Source organism: Misgurnus anguillicaudatus, chromosome 25, assembly GCF_027580225.2.
Source record: "Misgurnus anguillicaudatus chromosome 25, ASM2758022v2, whole genome shotgun sequence".
Classification (NCBI taxonomy): Eukaryota; Metazoa; Chordata; class Actinopteri; order Cypriniformes; family Cobitidae; genus Misgurnus; species Misgurnus anguillicaudatus.
The window spans coordinates 2,774,682-2,801,358 of record NC_073361.2 but is presented as its reverse complement, the minus strand read 5'-3'; the positions used below and the strand labels follow the sequence as shown (position 1 = coordinate 2,801,358).

The following is a 26,677-nucleotide window of genomic DNA, read 5'->3' as shown; positions in this document are numbered from 1 at the left end:
GTAGCCTGCTTGGGCTTAACTTAGCTTCTTCTTTTAGACGTTACATTAGTAATATGCTCGCTCATAATGTCACGTCATAGCCGCAGCAAATTTGACTGCTTATGCTATTGTGTATTATGTTATGCTATCTGTCGTTTTTCTGTGCTTTTACTGCTTCTATTAATGTAAAGCTGCTTTGAAACAATTGAGTATTGTGAAAAGCGCTATATAAATAAAATTGAATTGAATTGAATTGAATTAATACTTGTTCATCATAGAGGAAAACTATTAGATAAAAATATGGAATTTGTGCCCATGCTAATTTAACCAACACAATCAATTTATATCCTTTTTGATGCTAGGAGGTATTAAGCACTTTTACACAAGTTTTAAACACATGATCAAGAACTTGCAAACTATTTCTTAATGTTGACAACACTGACCTGATAACTCCATAAAGCAGACATGAATGTTATAGTTTCTGGTTTCCTGTCATGTGACTTCCCTGACCGTTCTGTGTCAAAAATGTCACTCAGACATTGTGACACCTCAAGCGTTACCTGGGGCAGTCATATACAAACCCACTCACGACTGAACCATGAACACTACATTAATTGTTTCCCACATAACCATTTCTCAGCCATTTAGCTGTTAGTTAATATTCAGCATGAGCTCTCATGTTTAGCGTAAAATAATGGCTCCAGTCAACAAGCTTAAACGTTAAGATCAAATTAATTATGGAATTTACAAAAGTCTAAAGCCCATTAATGCACTAATGAAGAATCTTTACAGTGTCTCTAAGGAGCATTGGAATGCATTGTAAGCTGAAAGTAACATTGTATAGCACTTCTACTACTGTTGATTCCCTAAGACACTTTGTTTTGCCCCACTTTTAGAACACAAACACATACCTCTGAATCTGAATGATCTTTAAGGTGAAAGATGTCTTTGTCTTGGGTTCTGGATGGGCATCAATCATCAAAGAGAGAAAAATAACAAACCACAGTATTTCCCCAACAACATACAGTACATTTGACCAGAAATAAACATGCTTACTTTGCTCCTGAATAGCTGCCTTGTCCGCTCAGAAGGAAGGAAACCTGACAAAATGTTGGATGACCATATATCCCCTCATATAATGTATGGTGACAACTGAAACTTACCTTACTGATGTCTTTGATCTGTCCAGCAGGTGGACTATGGAAGACACATACATTTGCATTAGCGACCTTAAAATATAACTTGATAAACTAAACACTATGGAAAAAAAAGATTTTCACAGGTTTACAGTCTAGTTGGGTAAACATGCCTGGTAAATGTCTCTGGCACCTTCAGTTGTTCGATCCCTGCATGAGACAACATTGCAAATAGTTGTAAAAAAGTCAATTAAACATGCAAAAATGTAAAGAAAAATTGTGTAACGTGTGCATGCCTTCTAGAACAGACAAATCCTCTTCTGAATTCACAGACTCCTTAAAATATATAAAGATAGTAGTAAGTTGGGGAAATATGATAATAAGTGGGTAGTTTTATGTTTAGTTAGTTTACAGGGGCATGCTGTATTGTCTCCGCAAACACCCTTGTCAAGGCGGTCTGAATGTTGTGCTCAGAGCTAAAGATGATTTTGACCATTTGGCCAGTGAGCTTTCCGTGGCTGATTGGATTGATCATGTTAACTGTCAATATCTTCTGATCATCATTGTCTAAAGCAAAAAAAGAAAACCGAATATTTAATGGCCCATTCCAACCTATACATGAGTGAGCGCAGTTGTAAGTTCAGTTTTAACCGTATTTATTAAAGCCATGTTAAATGATCTTATATTTAAGTTTGAGGCACTTTTCCTAAAAATCACCTTGTAGATTATATGTGCTGATGGTATCTTTAGGCAGATGAATCAGTTCCCACAGTGTGTTCTAGAGTACACAGGCAATCAGTTTCAGTTACTAAAACACCACAAATCATTTCGTTCTGCAATTGAAACATAAGAGACACACCTGCGGGTCATTTACAAAAAAACTTATACTTGATGTTCCAATGTTGAAATCCACCCAAAACTCCTTCAGAAACTCATCCTCAGGCTTGAATAACTAAAGAGGTCAAACGATGAGTGATGCAAGAAAGTGCAGATAAAATAATTTTTATATGTAAAGAGAACATAATATTAAGCAATGTTTTCTGCTTACTTCAGTTGAGTCAAGAAATACCCTAATACAAGGGAATGAGAAGACTCTAGGACAGAGACAAGGTACAACAATCATGTCTCACAAGCAAATGCTATAGGCCATTACAAAGAACTAAAGCAATTCTCAAAACTACCTTCGTGACTTTCCAAAATAACTGTTAAGTTCATTCAGGAATGTCCTGCAGTCCTTAAAACATAAGGAAACATAAATGAACCCTTAATACAAGTAACTTACTGCTTTAGTCACAACACGTTTAGCCATGCTTATAAAAATCCCAAACATACAGTTTCAAAATCTTTGTCCCGAATTGAGGTAAAAGCTGAGGCAAAGCTTCTGAAACTGAACCATTTGCCTGCAAAGTCTTCTCTCAGTTTTTTTTTGGGGTCATCCTGCAGAGAGTTTCCGATATGGCCACCTGCATTTCGTAATCTGGTGATAATATTTTATATTATGAACAATTTGAAAATAAGCATTCCATTCATTAATAACCTATTAAAAAATGACGACCTACCACCAATGTCTGTCAGGGCTTTCGCAAAGTTTTCTCTGTAAAAGAAACAAAAAAAGGTTTTACAATCTGTTAAAATCAGGTTTTTAGAGTTGTTTACATGTATGTGTTGTGTTTTTAATGTTTTAAGTCAAACCATGTGCAAATTCATCATTCAAACCATTGCAGAGTTTTTTTCCATGAAATTGGGGACAGTCTAATTTCCGCGGTTCAAAATTGCCTTGGTTTCCAATGTCACAAACATGTAATCATATCAACACAGCTAAACACGTGGATCAGTAGCTCGAGTTATAGGTATTATGTATGATTGCTGCATAGACTCTGCACTGAAACAATTGCAGCACATGTGCTTTAGCTCTACTTCTATGCTGCTCACGCCTGTTAAAACCAGCACTCAAATATTAGTGCTGCAAATGCACAATTCACATAAGCATTGTGTGAAACCAAACCTTGCAGTGCCTCAAACTGCCGAATGTAGCGTCTATTAAAATATAAGCCATTCTACAAACAAACAGGTGCCATTTTCACTTTGGAATTTTCTAACATTTTATTTAAAACCAACTTTTTTTAAATAAGCTACATCTTGAATGCTAATCCTCAAAAAACATTTTCCCACCTCAGGCACAAAATCCTAATTAATAATATCATTATATACCACTCACCAAAGGAGACGACGTGAAATCTGACATATTTTAGCCAAATGCACTCAAGAGAACCATTGAGAAAATGGCAAACATTGTACAACTCACTAAAGCCCAGAATACACTGCAGGATTTTTACCCTCCTATAAGATCATTACCTTATCACACTGTGCGACATGGATCATTTAAACTCTGGGACATCAAGCATGTAGACCAAGGCTATTCAAATCTTACCCTGGAGGGCCGGCAACTACAGAGTTTAGCTCCAACCCTGATCAAACACACCCGATCAAGCTTATGAAGGTCTTCATGATCACTATCACAGGGGGTTAAGGCTATGTTTACATTAATGCGTTTCCTTTAAAACGCGTTACTTTTGCTACGTTTACGCCTTTCATCTACACTACATCACTGTTTTCGACTCTCATAAACGGATTTGTTCGCAAACGCTGCAGACCCTGTTTTAGTTTGAGAACTCAGTCTACGTTCATTTACACTGCTGTGCAACGTCTGAGTCTTACGTAAACGAACAGCTGATGTTAACGTGACAGCGCATCATTTTCAAAGTAAAAATTCTTTTATTCAGGTAAATGAAGGTTGGCAACGGAGGTTTTGCCAAAAATAGTAAACATCTACCAACCAGCTATTATAAACGCTATATTGGATTGTTTTAACATGTATCCTTATAGATAGTGTCTGTTTTATATTTGTGTTTGAGTATTGTTGGGTTTGAATATTGTTGTAATGTGTTTATGTTTTCTTTAAATTTAGTTAGCTTATTACGAAAGATAGACTGTAATTTTAAACGCCATATAGGGCGTTGTAAAGGCCAATATGAAGGGAGAATTGTAATGGGTCAGACATTTTTCGAGTTTAATTTAAGTTTTGTTTTCTATTTTAAAATTAATTTCGTTTCAGATAATTTGTCTCTTAATTATAATCGATGTTTTGTTAAGTTTTGTGAACATAAATTAATAAAAACAATAAACTCAATGTCATTAATATTTAATGCTCGTTTAGCCGCTTGCACTTTTAGCTATTTCTGTGTTGTAGGCTAAAGCAATACTTCACCTCTTCCTATGTTTGATTGAAGTTTGCATTTGCTTAAATTTATTTTTGCTTCAAATTAATTTAGTACTTCACTTGAATGCTTTCTTTTTAAATCATAAAGACCATTCTGTTTAGTTATAAAATCAAAATTAACCTATTAATCATATTAATATGTTGTAAGGGGGGGCTAGAACAGTATAAGACTTTCCCAAACACATTTTTATAGGTTCAAAAATAGTGTCTGTCATAGTTGCCAGCAAAAGACCCAGGTATGAATTTTTGTCAATATCGCACACCCCTAGGCTGCATAAACGCGCAAAGGTAAGCTATTATTAGAGTAATAAGTTATTATACACTTTTATGCGCATGCCCAGTTACGTGACATATCTGATTGGTCATGTTTCATGCATTTATGGTGGTGTATAGTGTGGATGAAGATTCTTTTTAAAATGCCAGTATAAACGAGGATCATTTTCATTTTAAAATGCTGTTTTAAAATGCAAATGCTCTAATATAAACAGGGCCTAAGTTTGATTAGGGTTGGAGCTAAACTCTGTAGTGCTCTGCCCTCCAGGGTAAGATTTGAATAGCCCTGATGTAGACTGTATGATGATGACACGTAAGCTTCGGCAGCTGCGTCACACGCAACATGATCTCACAAAGTTCCGTGGGATAGTCACGGAATTTTGTGCTCATTTTTCCGTGGCATTCTCACGGATCTCTGCATTTTTCCGTGGCCCTGCTACGGACTGTCTTTTTCCGTGGCATTTTCACAGATTGGTTACTCGACTGCTTTTTCCTATTTTCAAACCATTTTCGCTTCGGTTTAGGGTTAGTTTTGGTGTTTGCGTTAGTATGTCACTGTAACTATTGGTTTTTTCTGATTTATTCTTTTATATTTTCTAAACTTTAAACAATTGTTGCCTGGCATTGGGGTTAGAGTTGGGTTTGGGTATGGATGTCATTTCATGTAAATCTAACCCTAAACTGAAGCGAAAATGGTAAGGAAATAGGACAAAACAGTTGAGTAACCAATCCGTTAGAATGCCACGGAAAAAGACAGTCCGTAGCAGGGCCACGGAAAAATGCGGAGATCCATGAGAATGCTATGGAAAAATGAGCCCAAAATTCCATGACTATGCCACGGAAATTCGTGAGATCAGGTCACACATTAGCAGAACGTCACCAGAATGCGCTTGACGCAAGACCGGGAAAACGGCCGTCCCTGAACCTCTATCACTGCACGACATAGGACCACCAACGAAGAGCCACGACCACAGAAATCGCGACGATTGCTTCACGATGGCAATCCTTCATCTGGGACAGCCAACAACCGTGCAGTGTATCCCGGGCTTAATAGAGAGAAACTATGGTAAGGAAGGACTGTCATTCAGCGGCCGTGGGCGGAGCTTTATGAGTGTGACATCAGATTGGTAAGAAAATCAAAACGACTTGTCTAATGAGACTAATGGGGAATTAAAAAGGGAATGTGTAGATATTTTCATTGTAGGTTGAATGTGTTCACAATACATTGTAAAAAACTATTTGCCGCCTTAAAATTGTGTTTAATCAACTTAGATTTACAAGTCATTTTAACTTAGTTTTACTTATCTTGATTAGAGATGAGTTGTTACAACTTATAAAAAGTCGCCAGGTTTCTATGTCATGACATCTCTAGTCAAGATAAATAATAGTAAGTTAAAATTACTTATAAAGTTTGTAAAAAATTCTTTGCTGGCTTTATTTTTTTATTTTTTATCATGTACGTGTGTGACCAAGCAAGCGTGTGATGAACAGAAAATAGTAATCAAAGTTTGATTAGCCTATATTAAAATTATTGCTTGCACACATTCTCACATTCATAAGGGACATAGAACCACCATATCACATCCCTTACCATCCCAAAAAATGGCTGCAGATTCCTCATAACTTTCCATTAATAAAGTAAAAACGTAATTAAAAAAGCAGTTTACCCTATCTATTTTGCGTAGTGGGGTGGTTGATTTGAGCTTGACAGACCCTGTCTGATATAAAAAGCAACAAATAAACAATGTAAATAAATCTCAAAAAAATGTTTTTGATGGCTACAAGGTTTAAAGTGACACCATGTAATTTTTCAACCTTCATAATAAATTTTCAAGACCCTTGTGATAGTACATCGACTTTAAATAGGTTGAATGACATGTCTACCATAGCCTGACGGGGTCTGTATCACTTTTACTCGTATTTTAAAACTTAGGGTTTCTGGTAGTAACCAGAGCACAAAAAAAAACTACAAAATTCGACTGCTTTACGGCATACGTCACTTCCTCCACACAATTTGTTTTTAACGTGAATTTTGCTGGAGGCTACTTAACGAGTGTAGAGAGCAACTTCTTTTATGTGACTCTGTGGCACAGTCTGTAGTGTCACGGACCTATGACACGGGCGACCCGGGTTCGATTCCCCTTTAAGGCAATTTTTTATATAAACTGTTGATTCATACATAAATGCGATGTTCTTTATAAATTACGGCGATTATATTGCATATAGTTCCCTGTATTCAGATGCTGTGTTCACGTATTTACATTTCTTTTACTGTGTCTATGATATTTACATTACAATCCAGGATGCTATAGCACTCAAACTTGCTCACAGTGTAAAACCAAACCCTATTCATTCACCAATCAGATCCGAGCGTTTCTCTCTTCTCTCTTCCTCATTTGCTGCGTTCCGCTGTCACTCGCGTGACGTATTACAAAGTGGCAGACCTAAACGCATCGGTTTACTTGGATTTGGAGCGATTTTCACACAAAAAAGAGGAATAACGAGCGCCATTGTGGAAAATCCTGGTGGCGAGGGAGAGAGAGAGGATGCAACAATATTTGTTTGGAAAAAGGCAAGGAAATACGTCTGGTCGTTTCTGAATTGGAAGGCTGCAGCCTCCGGAGGTCAAATATGCAGGCTGCACACGTCATCAAGCCTGGGTTATTAAGGTAAACTGAGCATTACATTCGCAAGTCATAAGCATACTGCAACAATTTACGATTAACTAAGTATAATAGTCAACTTTGTAATTGTTAATATTGTGAAATAAGACAGTCTTGATGACGTATACAGCTTAGAAATACGACATCCGGAGGCTGCAACCTTCAGATTGAGAAATGGCATCTGCCACGACGAGTTCCTCATCAGAAAGTTGTAACATGACTGCGTTTCTCCCTGTTGTGTCAAAATGTTGATCGTTTAGCATTTTAAATGTTTAGTTTTTAGTTTAGTTTTAAGGTTGGCCAGTTCCTTTCCTTTGCGACAGTGCTGCGGCGCTTGTGGGCTCTAGGGGCGCTAGAAGTGAAAAATACGTGTCTAGCACCCCCTAGTGGCCAAAAAGTTTCATGGTGTCCCTTTAAATTATGTCACTTAGTGTGATGTGGTGGTAAGTCAAACTGAGGAACACACACAAATCATAAAATATTTACAAAAAATATGGACGTTTGACGCAAACGAATATTATGATGTCGGAGTCCACTGTTTGTTTAGCAAGTAAACATGATGCACAGAGTTTTGTACGTGTGTATGTAAGAGCTTTCTCTGAATTTTCAGCGCAACTTTCACACGCTTTCAAAACGTAACTACGGAGATCAGCCGCTTTAGTTTTATCAACGAAAGTCTAAAAATAGCGCTGTTCACCGTATGTTCACGCCAGAAGTAAAAAAAGACGTAAAACTTGTGTTTAATACCTCAGATTAGATAAATGGATGGAGAGAAGATGGTCGCGTGTGGCTGTTCGAAGACATTCAACCACGTGCGTTCCGCAACTCCAAAGCGATCCGATCAAAAGTGGTTTCGACTACCTCTGGAAGTGGTTAAAAGTGGACAAGCTCAAAACGTTTTGAACACTGCTTACACCTGGCATTAACGTTGTCCACTTGTGATCCGATCGACGAAAACGCATGTTAATGCCAAGTGCAAACAGCCTCTAATTTAGATCTGTTTACGTTACATCAGATTACTTTACAAACACTATTTTGCAGCGCTGAGAATTACAACCAATCACAGTCGTACCTGTTGAACAGATGAACGTAGTTAAAGATGAACCTAATAATTCATAAACTTTCTCAGGTTGTTAATATGCTGTGCAAAAACATGATATTTAAAAATTGCCCACCCAGGATATCTGCCAGACCAACCTTCTATAGCTGGCAAGAACCAGCCTTGGTATGTACTAATGAACAAATGATAAAAATAGTATGCTAATCTTTAAGAATGGTATTATATCAAATATCATGTTAAGAAGGACACTTGAATAATTAATGTTAAGCTGTGAAAACACACTTTAGGACATTTCTTATGCATCTCATCAAACATCTTAGATGACACCCGTTTCATAAAACCTTTGCTATAATGATGAGCTTTAAATTATAAAATTATTGACTACATGAGACTTTACAGTTTTTTTCGATTGCTAAACGACAGTGGGCACAACTGGAGCTACATGTGCAAAACTCTAACTACAGTCTGCACTACCAAAAGTCACCTGAGCACAATTTTTAACACATGGCTCAAAACAGCTCAGTGCAGGCAAACACTAAACACAACCCTCACTGAGATAACACACACTGTCACTCACAACACACTGAGAGGAAAAACACTAACATCAAACACCAATACACAAAATACTAACTTTTTATCTTTACAGTTTCAACAATTTCAGTGATGTCACACCAAGTAATGTTTTCTATAAAGAATGATTTATTTATTGATTTATCACATTATTTTTTTAGAACATCATAATTTTTTAAGGTAATTGAAAATTAGCAGTTTGCTTCAGTTGTCTGGACTCTGGAGTAATTTATGGAATTACAGTAATGAGAAAAAAAAAGGTAGAAACTTAAAATACATGAAAGGTAATATTATATATAAATATATTTATAAAACATATAAATATATATATGAAATTGGAATTTATATTTATATGAAATTGCAATCAGCAGTGTTTGAAAGGCACAAGGCTGAAATCTTTTCTGTTTTGAATGTGTGGTTCACAGTTTTGACAGCAGTGTGTTAGCATCTGAACAAAGTGCTGTAAATCCACAGTGTTGTGCAGATTGTGGTTAAAGTCATGGGATAAGTGTGTAAAGTTTTGAAAACTGTGTTCAAGCAATGAAAAACGAACTAGAGTTTGGTCCACATGAACTGCTGCTGTGCAGACTGTAGTTAGAGTTTTGCACAGTGACTCCAGTTGTGCCCACTGTCGTTTAGCAATCGAAAAAAACTGTAATAACCTGTAATTTATGAGGACAAACATTGTTGTAGCGCCATTTTTGTCCACTAGATCGCGCCGTTTCATACTTCATTCCAGACAACTGGGATTTAGGATAATTCCCACCCCAACCCGGAAAGAATGTCTGACGATGCTCTTTTAATGTTTATTAGTAACATTTACTGTTTTCAGGTTCCTAAATACCTTTAATGTGACTTTTTGAGGAGGGAAATATCCTAATTCCGAGTCGTCTGGACCGCAGTAGTAGCCTTTACGAGGTTGAGTCTGACCTCACTGCTGAATAGCCTATAGCAGGACTATTCAAATCTTACACTGGAGGCCCAGAGCACTGCAGAGTTTAGCTCCAACCCTGATGAAACACACCTGAGCAAGCTAATCATTAGGTGTGTTCGACATCGGCTGTGGCTGGATGTAACCGATCGGCGAGATTAGCCGCGTGCAGGTGGGGAGGAGCTGAAAACGGAGACGTGAAGTCGGACGCCCTGTGCTCCCCGTAGTTTGCGGCTTTTACGTCAAGCATGGCTGATCACGTGCCGTTTGCTTGTTTTATGGCAATAAACATGATTTGTAAGATGTAAACTACATAAAAAGGGAATTATACTGTTTTGAATGTCCGTGTATGAGCATGAGTGGAACTGAAGAGGATTACAGCATGTTTACAAGAATAAAGTTTAACATAAGCATATATTATTTAAATACCCAAGTAGTGGGGTCTATGTTTTTTATCCATTTTATTTTGATGAAGATGATACAATACAACATCGCGACTACATGAAAAGAGCTTTAACTGTTATAAAAATACAGATTTGTGAGCATTTGTGGAACTAAGAGCGTAAAAATACACACGAAACACACGTGAGTGTTGTCATGTGGTGAATCCGACCAATCGTGAAACAGCTGTGTCGTCATTACAGCCCGTGCAGCTCCTCTTCGGGAACTGCGCTGGCTAAGTCAGGCGGCTGATCTCGAATCGCTCTCGCGGTACTTAAAAACCATATGACACAGTCATGTGCCTGCAGCGCCAGCTTAAGTCGGACACAAGTACTAACCAAAATGCACTGCTTCAAGTCAGCCGCCGATCGGTCTGCGCAGCGCCGCATGAAGTCGAACACACCTAATGTCTTCATGATCACTAGAAAATCACAGGTGGGTAAGTTTGATTAGGGTTGGAGCTAAACTATGCAGTGCTCCGGGCCTCCAGGGTAAGATTTGAATAGCCCTGGCCTATAGCTTTAAGGACATTAAGCAAAAAAAAAAAAACTGCTCGAAATAACAGAATTACTTCCAGAGTATTGCATATGCAATGTATGCATATATAGCAACATCTCTAACTAGAAATGCAATTCCCAAGGAATTACCAGTGCATGAAAATGCAAAAAAGTTGATTGACAGAAATGTAAAAGAAATTTAGTCTCGTAGTTTACCTGGCTGTTGACATGTTTTGCTAGCATGATTTAACATGAAGATAACATGATTTATCATGAAGCTAACATGATTTATCATGACATTATCATGATTTAGCATGAAGCTAACATGATTTAGCATGAAGCTAACATGACGCTAGCATGATTTAGCATGAAGCTAGCATGTTGTTAGCATGATTTAGCATGATGTTAGCATGATTAACATGAAGCTAGCATGCTAATAATGCTAGCATGATTAGCATGAATCTAGCATGATTAGCATTGAAGCTAACATGATGTTAGCATGATTAGCATTGAAGCTAGCATGATTAGCATGAAGCTAACATGATTAGCATGAAGGTAACATGATTTTAGCATGATTAGCAGGATGGTAGCATGATCAGCATGATGCTAGCTTGATAAGCATGAAGCTAGCATGATGTTAGCATGATGCTAGCATGATTAGCATGAAGTTAGCATGATGTTAGCTTGATTAGCATTGAAGCTAGCATGATGCTAGCATGATTAGCATGAAGCTAACATGATGCTAGCATGATTAGCATGAAGCTAGCATGATGCTAACATGATTAGCATGAAGTTAGCATGATGCTAACATGATTAGCATGAAGTTAGCATGATTAGCATGAAGCTAGCATGATGTTAGCATGATTAGCATTGAAGCTAGCATGATGCTAACATGATTAGCATGAAGTTAGCATGAGCTAGCATGATGCTAGCATGATTAGCATGATGCTAGCATGATTAGCATGATGCTAGCATGATGCTAGCATGATGCTAGCATGATTAGCATGAAGTTAGCATGATGTTAGCATGATTAGCATGAAGCTAGCATGATGCTAACATGATTAGCATGAAGTTAGCATGATGCTAGCATGATTAGCATGAAGTTAGCATGATGTTAGCATGATTAGCATGAAGCTAACATGATGCTAACATGATTAGCATGAAGTTAGCATGATGTTAGCATGATTAGCATGAAGCTAGCATGATGCTAGCATGACTAGCATGAAGTTAGCATGATGTTGGCATGATTAGCATGAAGCTAGCATGATTTAGCATGAAGCTAACAAGATTTAACATTAAGCTAACATGATTTAGCATTAAGTTAGCAAGATTTATTATGACATTAGCATAAAGCTAGCATGAAACTAGCACGAAGCTAGTATGACTTAGCATGAAGCTAGCATGAAGCTAATATGACCCAAAGACCCAACCCCCATGTCTCTATGATGTTCGGATCCAGAGATATAAGGCTTTGTTTATTATGTTGCTAGGCTGCTCATATTTGGTTGCTAGGGGCGTGGCTTAATACCTCAATAAGGATGGTGAGAGACTGATTGGATGCCTGAGTAAAATGAGCCCACCCCCATGTCTCTATGACACTGTGCTGCAAAGATATCCATTTGGGCATTTTATAATGGCAGTCTATGGGAAAATGTTGCTAGGGTGCCCAAAATGGTTGCTAGGGGCGTGGCTTAATAGCTCAATAAGGATCCTAAGGGACTGATTGGATGCCTGAGTAAAATGAGCCCACCCCCATGTCTCTATGACACTGCGCTGCAAAGATATCCCATCTGGGACGTTTTTATTTCCTTATATGGGCATGATTCCTGCCCCATTATAAGTCTATGGGGAAATTTGGGGGCCTCTTACACCCCAGAAGTACAACTTACACGCCATTGTGAGGTATGTTCTTACAGAGCCTGCCAGCCTCTTCAAATGTGGCAAGTCACAAGTTTCTGTGAAATTCTAGGTCTGAGCTACGACTCGTCAAAGTTTGTCTCCATGTTAAGTCAATGGGATTTTTCGGCTGCTTTTTCGCCCCTGGGGCGAAGACCGTACCTCCGACCGCTTATAAAAGTCATAGCACACTATTCCCGAATAGTCCGCACGTTTGAGAGTTTGAATGAAGTTTCTAAGTTAAGCGGTTCGAGCCGTATTAATTGCGGAAATTTGGTTGGAAGAATAATAATAATAACTAGATAGGTACATTTCCTGAAGAAAATGTGAAGTGGTGCTTGCCGTGGCAAATTTCGAGGAACAATATATGATTATACTCTAAGTCACGAGTCAAACGGTCTAACCCCCGTGTCTCTACGATGTTCTGATGCGGAGATAAAAGGCTTTGTTTACTCTGTTGCTAGGGTACTGTATTTGGTTGCTAGGGAAAAAAATGGCATCCCATAATGATTACACTCTGAGTCACGAGTCAAACGGTCCAACCCCCGTGTCTCTACGATGTTCTGATGCGGAGATATAAGGCTTTGTTTACTCTGTTGCTAGGGTACTGTATTTGGTTGCTAGGGAAAAAATTGGCATCCCATAATGATTACACTCTGAGTCACGAGTCAAAAGGTCCAACCCCTGTGTCTCTACGATGTTCTGATGCGGAGATCTAAGGCTTTGTTTACTCTGTTGCTAGGGTACTGTATTTGGTTGCTAGGGGAAAAATTGGCATCCCATAATGATTACACTCTGAGTCACGAGTCAAACGGTCCAACCCCCGTGTCTCTACGATGTTCTGATGCGGAGATATAAGGCTTTGTTTACTCTGTTGCTAGGGTACTGTATTTGGTTGCTAGGGAAAAAATTGGCATCCCATAATGATTACACTCCGAGTCACGAGTCAAATGGTCCAACCCCCGTGTCTCTACGATGTTCTGATGCGGAGATATAAGGCTTTGTTTACTCTGTTGCTAGGGTACTGTATTTGGTTGCTAGGGAAAAAATTGGCATCCCATAATGATTACACTCTAAGTCACGAGTCAAATGGTCCAACCCCCGTGTCTCTACGATGTTCGGATGCGGAGATATAAGGCCTTGTTTACTCTGTTGCTATGGTAATTTATTTGGTTGCTAGGGGAAAAATTGGCATCCCATAATGATTACACTCCGAGTCACGAGTCAAACGGTCCAACCCCCGTGTCTCTACGATGTTCTGATGCGGAGATATAAGGCTTTCTTTACTCTGTTGCTAGGGTACTGTATTTGGTTGCTAGGGAAAAAATTGGCATCCCATAATGATTACACTCTGAGTCACTAGTCAAACGGTCCAACCCCCGTGTCTCTATGATGTTCTGATGCAGAGATATAACTGTTTGAATTTTTTGTTGCTAGGTTGCTCAAAAGTGGTTGCTAGGGGCGTGGCTTAAAAGCTTTAGGAATATCCTGATAGACTGATTGGATGTCTGAGTAAAATGAGCCCACCCCCTTGTCTTTACGACATTGTAAAGCAAAGATATCCCATCTGGAACTTTTTTATTCCCTTATATGGGCATGTTTCCTGCCCCATTATAAGTCAATGGGAAAATTCGGGTGCCTCTTACACCCCAGGGGTACAACTTACACCCCATTGTGATCCATGTTCTTACAGAGTCTACCACCCTCTTCAAATAATGTAACCCACATGTTTTTTCAAAATCCTCGCTCGTACCTGTGACCCGTCAAAGTTTTTGCAATGTTAAGTCTATGGGATTTTCCCCCATTGACTTTTCATTGGGGCACTTTTGGGCGCCTCTTACACCCCAGGGGTACAACTTACACCCCAATGTGATGTATGTTCTTACAGAGTCTACCACCCTCTTCAAATGTTGTAACCCACATGTTTCTACAAAATCCTCGAGCGGAGCTATGACTCGTCAAAGTTGGGCGCAATGTTAAGTCAATGGGATTTTTCGGGTGGTTTTTCGCCCCCCTTTCGGAAATCCTGCACCCGATCGCTTATAAAAGTCATAGCACACCTCTCCTCAATAAGCCGGTCGATTTGAGCCCTCTTTCATGGGTCTACGACAAACCGTGCGGGACGAGTTAGGTGCCGAAAAAACGTGCAGATGTAAGAATAAAATATAACTAGATAGGTACATTTCCTGAAGAAAATGTGAGTGGTGCTTGCCGTGGCAAAATTCTGGGGAACATATGATTATACACCAAACCACAAGTAAAACGGTTCAACCCCCGTGTCTCTACGATGTTCTGATGCGGAGATATAAGGCCTTGTTTACACTGTTGCTAGGGTACTGTATTTGATTGCTATGGTAAAAATTGCCATCCACTAGTCATTACACTCTGACTCCTGAGTAAAACTGCCCAACCCGCGTGTCTCTACGATGTTCTGATGTGGAGATATAAGGCTTTGTTTATTCGGTTGCTAGGGCACTGGATTTGGTTGCTAGGGAAAATATTGGCATCCCATAGTGATTACACTCTGAGTCACGAGTCAAACGGTCCAACCCCCGTGTCTCTACGATGTTCTGATGCTGAGATATAAGGCTTTGTTTACTCTGTTGCTAGGGTACTGTATTTGGTTGCTAGGGAAAAATTGCCATCCACAAGTGATTACCCTCCGAGTCACGAGTCAAACGGTCCAACCCCTGTGTCTCTACGATGTTCTGATGCGGAGAATTAAGGCTTTGTTTACTCTGTTGCTAGGGTACTGTATTTGGTTGCTAGGGAAAAAATGGCATCCACTAATGATTACCCTCCGAGTCACGAGTCAAACGGTCCAACCCCTGTGTCTCTACGATGTTCTGATGCGGAGATATAAGGCTTTGTTTACTCTGTTGCTAGGGTACTGTATTTGGTTGCTAGGGAAAAAATTGCCATCCACTAGTGATTACCCTCCGAGTCACGAGTCAAACGGTCCAACCCCTGTGTCTCTACGATGTTCTGATGCGGAGATATAAGGCTTTGTTTACTCAGTTGCTAGGGTACTGAATTTGGTTGCTAGGGAAAAAAATGGCATCCACTAGGGATTACCCTCCAAGTCACGAGTCAAACGGTCCAACCCCCGTGTCTCTACGATGTTCTGATGCGGAGATATAAGGCTTTGTTTACTCTGTTGCTAGGGTACTGTATTTGGTTGCTAGGGAAAAAAAATGTCATCCACTAGTGATTACCCTCCGAGTCACGAGTCAAACGGTCCAACCCTGTGTCTCTACGATGTTCTGATGAAGAGATATAAGGCTTTGTTTACTCTGTTGCTAGGGTACTGTATTTGGTTGCTAGGGAAAAAAATGGCATCCACTAGTGATTACTCTCCGAGTCACAAGTCAAACGGGCCAACCCCCGTGTCTCTACAATGTTCTGATGCAGAGATATAAGGCTTTGTTTACTCTGTTGCTAGGGTACTGTATTTGGTTGCTAGGGAAAAAATTGGCATCCACTTGTGATTACACTCCAAGGCACAAGTCAAACGGTCCAACCCCTTTGTCTCTACGATGTTCTGATGTGGAGATATAAGGGTTTGTTTACTCTGTTGCTAGGGTACTGTATTTGGTTGCTAGGGAAAAAATTGGCATCCACTAGTGATTACATGCCGAGTCACGAGTAAAACGGTTTAACCCCTGTGTCTCTACGATGTTCTGATGCGGAGATATAAGGCTTTGTTTACACTGTTGCTAGGGTACTGTATTTGGTTGCTAGGGAAAAAATTGGCATCCACTAGTGATTACCCTTCGAGTCACGAGTCAAACGGTCCAACCCCCGTGTCTCTACGATGTTCTGATGCGGAGATATAAGGCTTTGTTTACTCTGTTGCTAGGGTACTGTATTTGGTTACTAGGGAAAAAAATGGCATCCACTAGTGATTACCCTCCGAGTCACAAGTCAAACGGTCCAACCCCCGTGTCTCTACGATGTTCTGATGCGGAGTTATAAGGGTTTGTTTACTCTGTTGCTAGGGTACTGTATTTGGTTGCTAGGGAAGAAATTGGCATCCCATAATGATTACACTCCGAGTCACGAGTCAAACGGTCCAACCCCCGTGTCTCTACGATGTTCTGATGCGGAGATATAAGGCTTTGTTTACTCTGTTGCTAGGGTACTGTATTTGGTTGCTAGGGAAAAAATTGCCATCCACTAGTGATTACCCTGCGAGTCACAAGTCAAACGGTCCAACCCCCGTGTCTCTACGATGTTCTGATGCGGACATATAAGGCTTTGTTTAGTCTGTTGCTAGGGTACTGTATTTGGTTGCTAGGGAAAAAATTGGCATCCCATAATGATTACACTCCGAGTCACGAGTCAAACGGTCCAACCCCCGTGTCTCTACGATGTTCTGATGCGGAGATATAAGGCTTTGTTTACTCTGTTGCTAGGGTACTGTATTTGGTTGCTAGGGAAAAAATTGCCATCCACTAGTGATTACCCTCCGAGTCACGAGTCAAACGGTCCAACCCCCGTGTCTCTACGATGTTCTGATGCGGAGTTATAAGGCTTTGTTTACTCTGTTGCTAGGGTACTGTATTTGGTTGCTAGGGAAAAAATTGGCATCACATAATGATTACACACTGAGTCACGAGTCAAAGGGTCCAACCCCCGTGTCTTTACGATGTTCTGATGCCGAGATATAAGGCTTTGTTTACTCTGTTGCTAGGGTACTGTATTTGGTTGCTAGGGAAAAAATTGGCATCCCATAATGATTACACTCTGAGTCACGAGTCAAATGGTCCAACCCCCGTGTCTCTACGATGTTCTGATGTGGAGATATAAGGCTTTGTTTACTCTGTTGCTAGGGTACTGTATTTGGTTGCTAGGGAAAAAAATTGGCATCCCATAGTGATTACACACTGAGTCACGAGTCAAACGGTCCAACCCCCGTGTCTCTACGATGTTCTGATGCAGAGATATAAGGCTTTGTTTACTCTGTTGCTAGGGTACTGTTTTTGGTTGCTAGGGAAAAAATTGGCATCCCATAGTGATTACACACTACGTCACGAGTCAAACGGTCCAACCCCCGTGTCTCTACGATGTTCTGATGCTGAGATATAAGGCTTTGTTTACTCTGTTGCTAGGGTACTGTATTTGGTTGCTAGGGAAAAAATTGGCATCCCATAATGATTACACTCTGAGTCACGAGTCAAATGGTCCAACCCCCGTGTCTCTACGATGTTCTGATGTGGAGATATAAGGCTTTGTTTACTCTGTTGCTAGGGTACTGTATTTGGTTGCTAGGGAAAAAATTGGCATCCCATAGTGATTACACACTGAGTCACGAGTCAAACGGTCCAACCCCCGTGTCTCTACGATGTTCTGATGCAGAGATATAAGGCTTTGTTTACTCTGTTGCTAGGGTACTGTATTTGGTTGCTAGGGAAAAAATTGGCATCCCATAGCGATTACACACTGAGTCACGAGTCAAACGGTCCAACCCCCGTGTCTCTACGATGTTCTGATGCTGAGATATAAGGCTTTGTTTACTCTGTTGCTAGGGTACTGTATTTGGTTGCTAGGGAAAAAATTGGCATCCCATAATGATTACACTCTGAGTCACGAGTCAAATGGTCCAACCCCCGTGTCTCTACGATGTTCTGATGCGGAGATATAAGGCTTTGTTTACTCTGTTGCTAGGGTACTGTATTTGGTTGCTAGGGAAAAAATTGGCATCCACTACTGATTACCCGCCGAGTCACGAGTCAAACGGTCCAACCCCCGTGTCTCTACGATGTTCTGATGCGGAAATATAAGGCTTTGTTTACTCTGTTGCTAGGGTACTGTATTTGGTTGCTAGGGAAAAAACGTCAAAGTTGGGCGCAATGTTAAGGCAATGGGATTTTTCGGGTGGTTTTTCGCCCCCCTTTCGGAAATCCTGCACCCGATCGCTTATAAAAGTCATAGCACACCTCTCCTCAATAAGCCGGTCGAGTTGAGCCCTCTTTCATGGGTCTACGACAAAGCGTGCGGGACGAGTTACGCGCCGAAAAAGTGTCCGGATGTAAGAATAAAATATAACTAGATAGGTACATTTCCTGAAGAAAATGTGAGTGATGCTTGCCGTGGCAAAATTCTGGGGAACATATATGATTATACTCCAAGCCAAAAGTAAATTGATCCAACTCCTGTGTCTCTACGATGTTCTGATGCGGAGATAGAAGGCTTTGTTTACTCTGTTGCTAGGGTACTGTATTTGGTTGCTAGGGGGAAAAATTGGCATCCACTAGTGATTACCCTCCGAGTCACAAGTCAATCGGTCCAACCCCCGTGTCTCTACGATGTTCTGATGCGGAGATATAAGGCTTTGTTTACTCTGTTGCTAGGGTACTGTATTTGGTTGCTAGGGAAAAAATTGGCATCCACTAGTGATTACCCTCCGAGTCACGAGTCAAACGGTCCAAACCCCGTGTCTCTACGATGTTCTGATGCAGAGATATAAGGCTTTGTTTACTCTGTTGCTAGGGTACTGTATGTGGTTGCTAGGGAAAAAATTGGCATCCACTAGTGATTACCCTCCGAGTCATGAGTCAAACGGTCCAAACCCCGTGTCTCTACGATGTTCTGATGCGGAGATATAAGGCTTTGTTTACTCTGTTGCTAGGGTACTGTATTTGGTTGCTAGGGGCGTGGCTTGGGAGTGACCAATGATGTGGCCACTGATTACACTCCGAGTCACAAGTAAAACGGTCCAACCCCTGTGTCTCTACGATGTTCTGATGCGGAGATATAAGGCTGTGTTTATTATGTTGCTAGGGTGCTCATTTTGGTTGCTAGGGGCGTGGCTTGGGAGTGGCCAATGATGTGGCCACTGATTACACTCTGAGTCACAAGTAAAACGGTCCAACCCCCGTGTCTCTACGATGTTCTGATGCCGAGATATAACTGTTTGAATTTTATGTTGCTAGGGTGCTTAAAAGTGGTTGCTAGGGGCGTGGCTTAATTGCTCTGATACTATCCTGATAGACTGATTGGATGTCTGAATAAAATGAGCCCACCCCCTTGTCTCTACGACATTGTAAAGCGAAGATATCCCATCTGGAACTTTTTTATGTCCTTATATGGGCATGTTTCCTGCCCCATTATAAGTCAATGGGGCACTTTTGGGTGCCTCTTACACCCCAGGGGTACACCTTACACCCCAATGTGATGTATGTTCTTACAGAGTCTACCACCCTCTTCAAATGTTATAACCCACATGTTTCTACAAAATCCTCGAGCAGAGCTATGACCCGTCAAAGTTAGGCCCAATGTTAAGTCAATGGGATTTTTCGGGTGGTTTTTCGCCCCCCTTTCAAAAATCCTGCACCCGATTGCTTATAAAAGTCATAGCACCCCTCTCCTCAATAATCCGGTCGATTTGAGCCCTCTTTCATGGGACTACGGCAAACCGTGCGGGACGAGTTACGCGCCGAAAAAGTGTCCAGAAAAAGAATAATAAGAAAAATAAGTATGACGAATAGTAATAGTGATGCCTTGCATAAATGCAAGCACCACTAATAATAATATCCCTGAGGAATAGTAATAGTGATGCCTTGCATAAATGCAAGCACCACTAATAATAATATCCCTGAGGAATAGTAATAGTGATGCCTTGCATAAATGCAAGCACCACTAATAATAAAAAGCCCAGTAACAACAGTACAGCGCATTTTCAATGCACTGTAATAATGCAAGGCAATTTGTCTAATTTGCCCTGTACTAGATGTGCACATTGATGCTATGTGGTAATTGATGTAATTTTTCAGTGATTTTATGTGTACTATAACGGTGATGTTAAGTAGTGACAAAGAACGTTTGAGAGGTGTTCAGGCTAAATGACAACTTACAAGAGCCCGATATGGTCATCTGACTGGCAGAGTTTCTTCCTTATGTCTTTTGGACTGCTGTCCAACATTGAGTTTATGGTTCTGATTGCCTGAAAATGAAATTATGCAGAAACCATTTAACAACACGAAACAGTGTTAGTGAGTTTTGCTAACAATAACCATATAGTAATAGGCTACCTCTAACCGTAGACAGAAAGGCATTTCATAGTCCAAGACAACAGTCCCAAAACGCAAGAGAAATAAATCCAGGATCTTATTACTTCCTTTCGCAAGCACAGAACATATAGATAGCGTTAATTCAAATACTTAACTAACAACAAAAAAGAGAAATATTTTTTCTTGACAAATATTTAAATATGGGTTACCTGCACTGGTGTTCTGACACAAACTCTGTAAAAAGCCATTAGAAATCTTAAATGCACACATGGCTACACACATAGGCTACACATACACATAATACATACATGTATGTGATGTGATTTTATATGGTTGCAGAGACCGAAAAATAATTACCATGGAAACCTCGTAGAACACTTCGATGAGTTTCATTACGATCTTGGAAGGTTTGTGCTGTTCTTTAAGGTGCTCTGACACGACCCCAAACCAGCTCAACATGTGGAAAGTGAGAACATGAGAAATGATCATGCTGATCAGTAACCTTCAGCCGTAATATTTGTTAAATCAAATAAAATGCTTATCTTTACAACCAAGCCGTGGTGAACAAGTGTATCTTTGCACTCTTCATCTTTACCGATCACATGTTCAATGGCACGTAATATTAGAACGACATTTTTGTGTTCTTTTTTATGCAGTTCCTGGAATTCATTTTAACGTCACATCAGTATCAAATAATAGTGTTTCGTTCTTTAAAGTAAGCACATTATTACAATTACTACATTTAATAAAAAACTTGCCGTGATAACAACTTCGTCCAATCGATCGACCAAAGTTATGGAAGATTTTTCTTCAGCAACTATCACAAAAGCCTTGAAAACGTTATTTTGAACAAATGCCTCATGCAGTTTACATGCAAACTGTGTAATGGAAAGGGAATATTGATTATTATTTGGTGTTTAAAAACACATTTCTAAGGCTACGTGAAACTTATGAGGACAATATGAAAGAAAGTGTTTACCTACGATCATACACATCAATTCAATTATATCATAAATGTGTATCAGTAAGTATATCTCATATAAAAGCGTGCGTGGTGAAAACAAATGAATAAAATATAATTATCTACAGAACAACTCACACTCATGGCGGCCAGACATGCGAGCTCCTCATACCAGAGACCGTCTAATTAGACACACATGTCTTTTAATTAAGTGTTAAGGAAAAATGACCTGTGTGAACACCTAGCACACAACTATCAGTCACTCACAGTATTACCTTCTATTTAGGTACACACAAAAATGCCTCATCAGTTGAACTTCAGTTGATTAGGCATACTTGGCAAATTTCCATGTAAAATTATTAAATTGAACCAATATGATTTGTTAGTATTTGGCTTTATTACATTGACTTATCAAACAGATCAAACATTAGATGAATGTAGGCCATTTTAACTAGAGGGGAAATATCGCATTAATAATCGCGGATGAATCGCCTGCGATCATGAATGCGATATTTCCCTTCTTGTCGGTGAACTGTGGCTCTGTGTAATAATAGGTGTGTTCGAGATCATCCGGCGCTGCGCAGACCGATCGGCGAGGTTTGCCGCTTGCAGTCGAGGGAGGAACTGAAGACGGAGCCGTCAAGCCGGACACCTACTGCTTGCCGTAGTGACGTGTGCGCCGTGTTTCCTTGTTTTTAATCGCGAATGAAGTGAATTAGATGCTGAATTTAATAAAAACAAATCTTTTAATAAAAAGTTGCAACCAGAAACATTTTATATCGAATATTTTAATTGCTGCTTATACTGTATACCCGAAAATAACGGGAAACAAGCATATATTATTAAAATACCAATAGAGCGTGTTATTTTCATTTTTATTTTATTACACGACACAATATAACATATTAAGCATATTAAAGTGTTTTTTCCTGTTTTAAAACATGAATTTATAATGTTTATTAGTGAAACTAAAGGTTGGATTAAACTTGAAACGCACGTGATCGTTGTCATCAATGAGGCGACCAATCAAGTAAAGCTGTTACGTCATCACAACTCCGGGCAGCCGCTCTGGAGAAGCTGCACCGGCTGAGCCAGCCGGCTACTCTCGAAACGCTCTCGCGGTACTTAAAAACCATATGACACAGTCACGTGCCTGCAGCGCCAGCTGAAGTCGGACAAAAGTACTAACCAAAATGCACTGCTTCAAGTCAGCCGCCGATCGGTCTGCGCAGCGCCGCATGAAGTCGAACACACCTCACGTCTCCGTTTTCAGCTCCTCCCCGCCTGCACGCGGCAAATCTCGCCGATCGGTTACATCCAGCCACAGCCGATGTCGAACACACCTAATGTTGGGATGTAATCTAAGTCCAGACGTAATACAAATTCGTTTCTGTGTGAAATATAAACAGCACACAGTACAAATAATACAACGCCAATACAAAAAAGTTTAAAGGAATTCATTAAAAATATAAATGTCATAAGTCAAGAACAAGTTGAATAAATATAAAAACTACTACAGGAAGTCGAGTTTTTAGAATTAAAAAGTCATCAGCTGACATTCCCGGGCAAATGAGCATTAAGCTGTGTCGTCAGCAAGTCTTTTCCCATATCGTGCTTTTCGGCTGTCGGTGGAGAGCAACTGCGCTCAGCAGAATCCGACGAGCCCGCCTCTCCATCGCCAGAGTTATTTTGCACACGTCAGCATGACATCAGAGCAAGTCGGATCGGACACTTTTCTAACCGGTGTTGTGTGAAATTCTGTCCCCGTGAAAAACTGTCCCAATGGGCGGGGCATACATGCATATTCATAGGTTCGCTCCGCTTTGGAACCAGCGATTGGATTGCGGGTTCTTGTGTGTTTTCCAGCTCTTTTTTGATATATTATTTCTATAAGGTGGTAGAGCCGAGTGATCATGTGCCTTGTTTAGGTGCACAATTGTTTGCATTCTTCACATAATAGGCTAAAATGCTTTGCGTGTGCGTTTTGTAGGAGCACCTTTTCATGGCTGTGCAGTGTCGTTTTTGCTGTTTGGCCTGCGTTTATAATGCTAAACAGCAAACTAAAGCACGGAACGAGCACGTATTTCTCCTCATTGTTTTTTGTTGTTGCGATAGTCCATCTCTTGTTTTGTAGTGTATTTTGCTGCATTTGCATGCACTGCAATAAAATATGTAGCTGGCTGCATGTTCAAATAAAGATTTTTATTATTATTATTATATTTATTAATTACATTTTTATATAATGTTTCCTGGTGTTGTTTTGCCTCTTGCCAGTTTTTAACCCCAGTTGGAATTTATAGAGCCTTAACGAAAAAGCCTTGTAATAATTGAAATTGGCATTTCTTGTTTATTCAGATTTGCAAAAACATATTTTCTTACTGTTAAAGTAAAGACAAGAAACTCACTCACGAAGGCCAGATTAATCACATATCATGATAAAGTTAGTTATCTTTATTGACAGACTCGAAGTCCAAATATAAAAACACACACAATAAACAAACATCCATAAGATATAAAAGGCTCACACAACATACCAACATCCATAAACAACCACAATCAAACATAACATAAACTATACATAGCACAATGTGCTCACTGGTTAAAGCATACTCGTATTTTCTTATAAATTATACACATGTATGTAAACATTACTATATTTACAGGATTTCTGTAAATAAAAATGGTCTAACATATTTGAAATACAAGCCTTGCCTAATGCAAAATGTGGTTGTTTCCCTATGTGCTAAGAGGCTAATTTGGACCAAGACAAAAAGGTAATTTTGATTTGAATCTAGGCCATAAAAAAGCTGTAGTCACTTGAAAACACACACAACACACATGAAGACTCTCTCATTGTAATTATTGGACAAATACATTAAGAATTACATTCCATATGTAATATGTTCTTTGTTTATGCACATACACAAGATGTTACAAAATAAACATAATTGATTAAAGTAACACAGATGTACTATCCAACTTTTGTACATATAGGCTACTGCCAAAACTGGGTGATGCAACCCATTCATATTTATACATCGAAACATTGCACATGTTTTTTTTTATCAATTGCTTTCTATGTGTAAATCAATCCTCTGTTTAGATAGAAGGGTGACTAAAACTTATCAATGCATTATCTGGCAAGTCTGACATTACTTACTGAAAAATCCTTTCAGCCATTGAACCTCTGGAAGGGCAGTGCCATTTTAATGAAAAGGCTTTAAGAAATGCTGAATTCTTGAAATGGATATTTTATGTTAGCAATGAATTAGTGAAATAAACTCTTGTTACAATATGCATCTGTACTGCTGCTGGATCCAGGGGAGTATGATGTGCTGATTGGGTCAAATAATGAGAACTTGGTCAGTTTCTTTTCATTCTCATCTTCTCTTTATCACTCTGTTTAAAAACATGTCATTATCTAATTCGGGAAGAAAATTAAAATGTTGTTTTTATATTTTGGTCTGTCTTCCATTTTTGCCTTTTAGTAACACAGGAAAACACTCATAAACATATTTAAGCTGGTCTGAACAATGTTGGTCTTGCAATTAGGTAAATAACCTTTAAAAAAAATGTTAGGCCATTTTTATTTACAGCCAGGAATCCTGCTTTAATAGAGTAATCATGCATCATGTCCTTTGAATGATTGCAATGCTCTTTTCGTTAAGGCTCTATAAAGTCCAACTCAAAAAGGAAACAAAATAACACCAGAGAACATTTAAAATGTTTTATTTTTTATTTATAGATGCAGTTAGCCATATCCCTGCCGAAAAAAACAATAGAAAACATTACAGAAATTATAAGGGTTTCCATTACAAAACCATTACAAACCATTAACCATTAAAACTTTAAAAACCATAATTAGCGTAATGGTCTCTATTGTTTTTTCAGCAGGGATTTGAGTTTTATTGCAGTGCGTGCCTGCAATAAATGCAGCAAAATACACTACAAAACAAAACATTAACTATGGACAAGATACAACAAAAACAATGAGGAGAAATATGTGCTCGATTCGTACTCTAGTTTTGTGTTTAGCATTATAAATGCAGGCTAAATAGCAAAACCGATATTGTTTAGCCATGAAAAAGTGTTCTTACAAAACGCACATACAAAGCATAATGTAAACAATTGTACATATGAACAAGGCATATGATCATTCGGCGTTATTACCTAAATATAAAAAAGAGCTGGAAAACACACAAGAATTTGCAATCCAATCGCTGGTTCCAGAGCGGAGCGAACCTATGGGTATGCATGTGTGCCCCGCCCATTGGGACAGTTTTTCACGGGGACAGAATTTCACACAACACCGGAATGCATCTTGCGCTGATCACCGGTGATCGATTCTGCGCAGAGTTTGCTCATCTCAAACAAGCCTATTGAGAAACAGCTTGGGACTGCTCTGTAGAGTTTCGTTTTCTCCTGGGGCACGTTCAATCTCACACCGGTGCACAACGTTTTGCTACGGTTTCCGGGTTGAACGACATGTTTCCTTGAAACGGTGTGCAACGGAATGCAACAGGTTTTAGAAGCGTTTTCTCTTGTTTGGTGGGTGTGTCAGAAATGTCGGCCCAATCAGCGGCAAGATATATAAAACCACGCGGTAGTAAAGAGACAGCTCGCTCAATGGGTTCAAGTTGGAATGTTGTCTTTCATTCTGGACGGCAAGGTCAGTGACTGTAACATTAGGCTTGTTTGAGATGCAGCTTGCCTTGCCTGAAATTCAGACGAGAGCAGACGGCTGCAGTAAGGGGAGGAGTGAAAAAAGAGCTTTAAAGTCAGACACTTCACCAATCTCGCAGTCCAGTCGACTACAAACGTCAGCATAGGCAGAGATCACGTTCGCGTATTTTATCGCGGATTAAATAGATGCAACTTAAATACCAATAAATTAATTTACATAAAGATGTTTATAAGGAGAATCAACGAAGGTGAACTGTTCGTTATTGGAAAAGGTTACTTAGTAAATGTTGGGATG

The 26,677-nt window shown here is 39.6% G+C and overlaps 1 protein-coding gene across 1 annotated transcript in view; it reads right to left on the bottom strand.

Annotated features, from left to right (window-relative positions):
* The window catches only part of sycp2l (synaptonemal complex protein 2-like), a 45,554-nt gene extending 23,567 nt beyond the window's left edge, over positions 1–21,987 (bottom strand). Inside the window, 20 exon segments of the mRNA XM_073864174.1 lie at positions 891–939; positions 1,036–1,079; positions 1,143–1,176; positions 1,289–1,325; positions 1,412–1,451; positions 1,528–1,682; positions 1,833–1,893; positions 1,975–2,067; positions 2,164–2,209; positions 2,297–2,349; positions 2,448–2,540; positions 2,543–2,592; positions 2,675–2,709; positions 20,583–20,671; positions 20,760–20,845; positions 20,948–20,972; positions 21,096–21,197; positions 21,281–21,397; positions 21,497–21,616; positions 21,838–21,987. Coding sequence (XP_073720275.1) covers positions 891–939; positions 1,036–1,079; positions 1,143–1,176; positions 1,289–1,325; positions 1,412–1,451; positions 1,528–1,682; positions 1,833–1,893; positions 1,975–2,067; positions 2,164–2,209; positions 2,297–2,349; positions 2,448–2,540; positions 2,543–2,592; positions 2,675–2,709; positions 20,583–20,671; positions 20,760–20,845; positions 20,948–20,972; positions 21,096–21,197; positions 21,281–21,397; positions 21,497–21,616; positions 21,838–21,843 — 1,335 coding nt within the window. The 5' untranslated portion in view covers positions 21,844–21,987.
* Between the last annotated feature and the right edge of the window lie 4,690 nt (positions 21,988–26,677).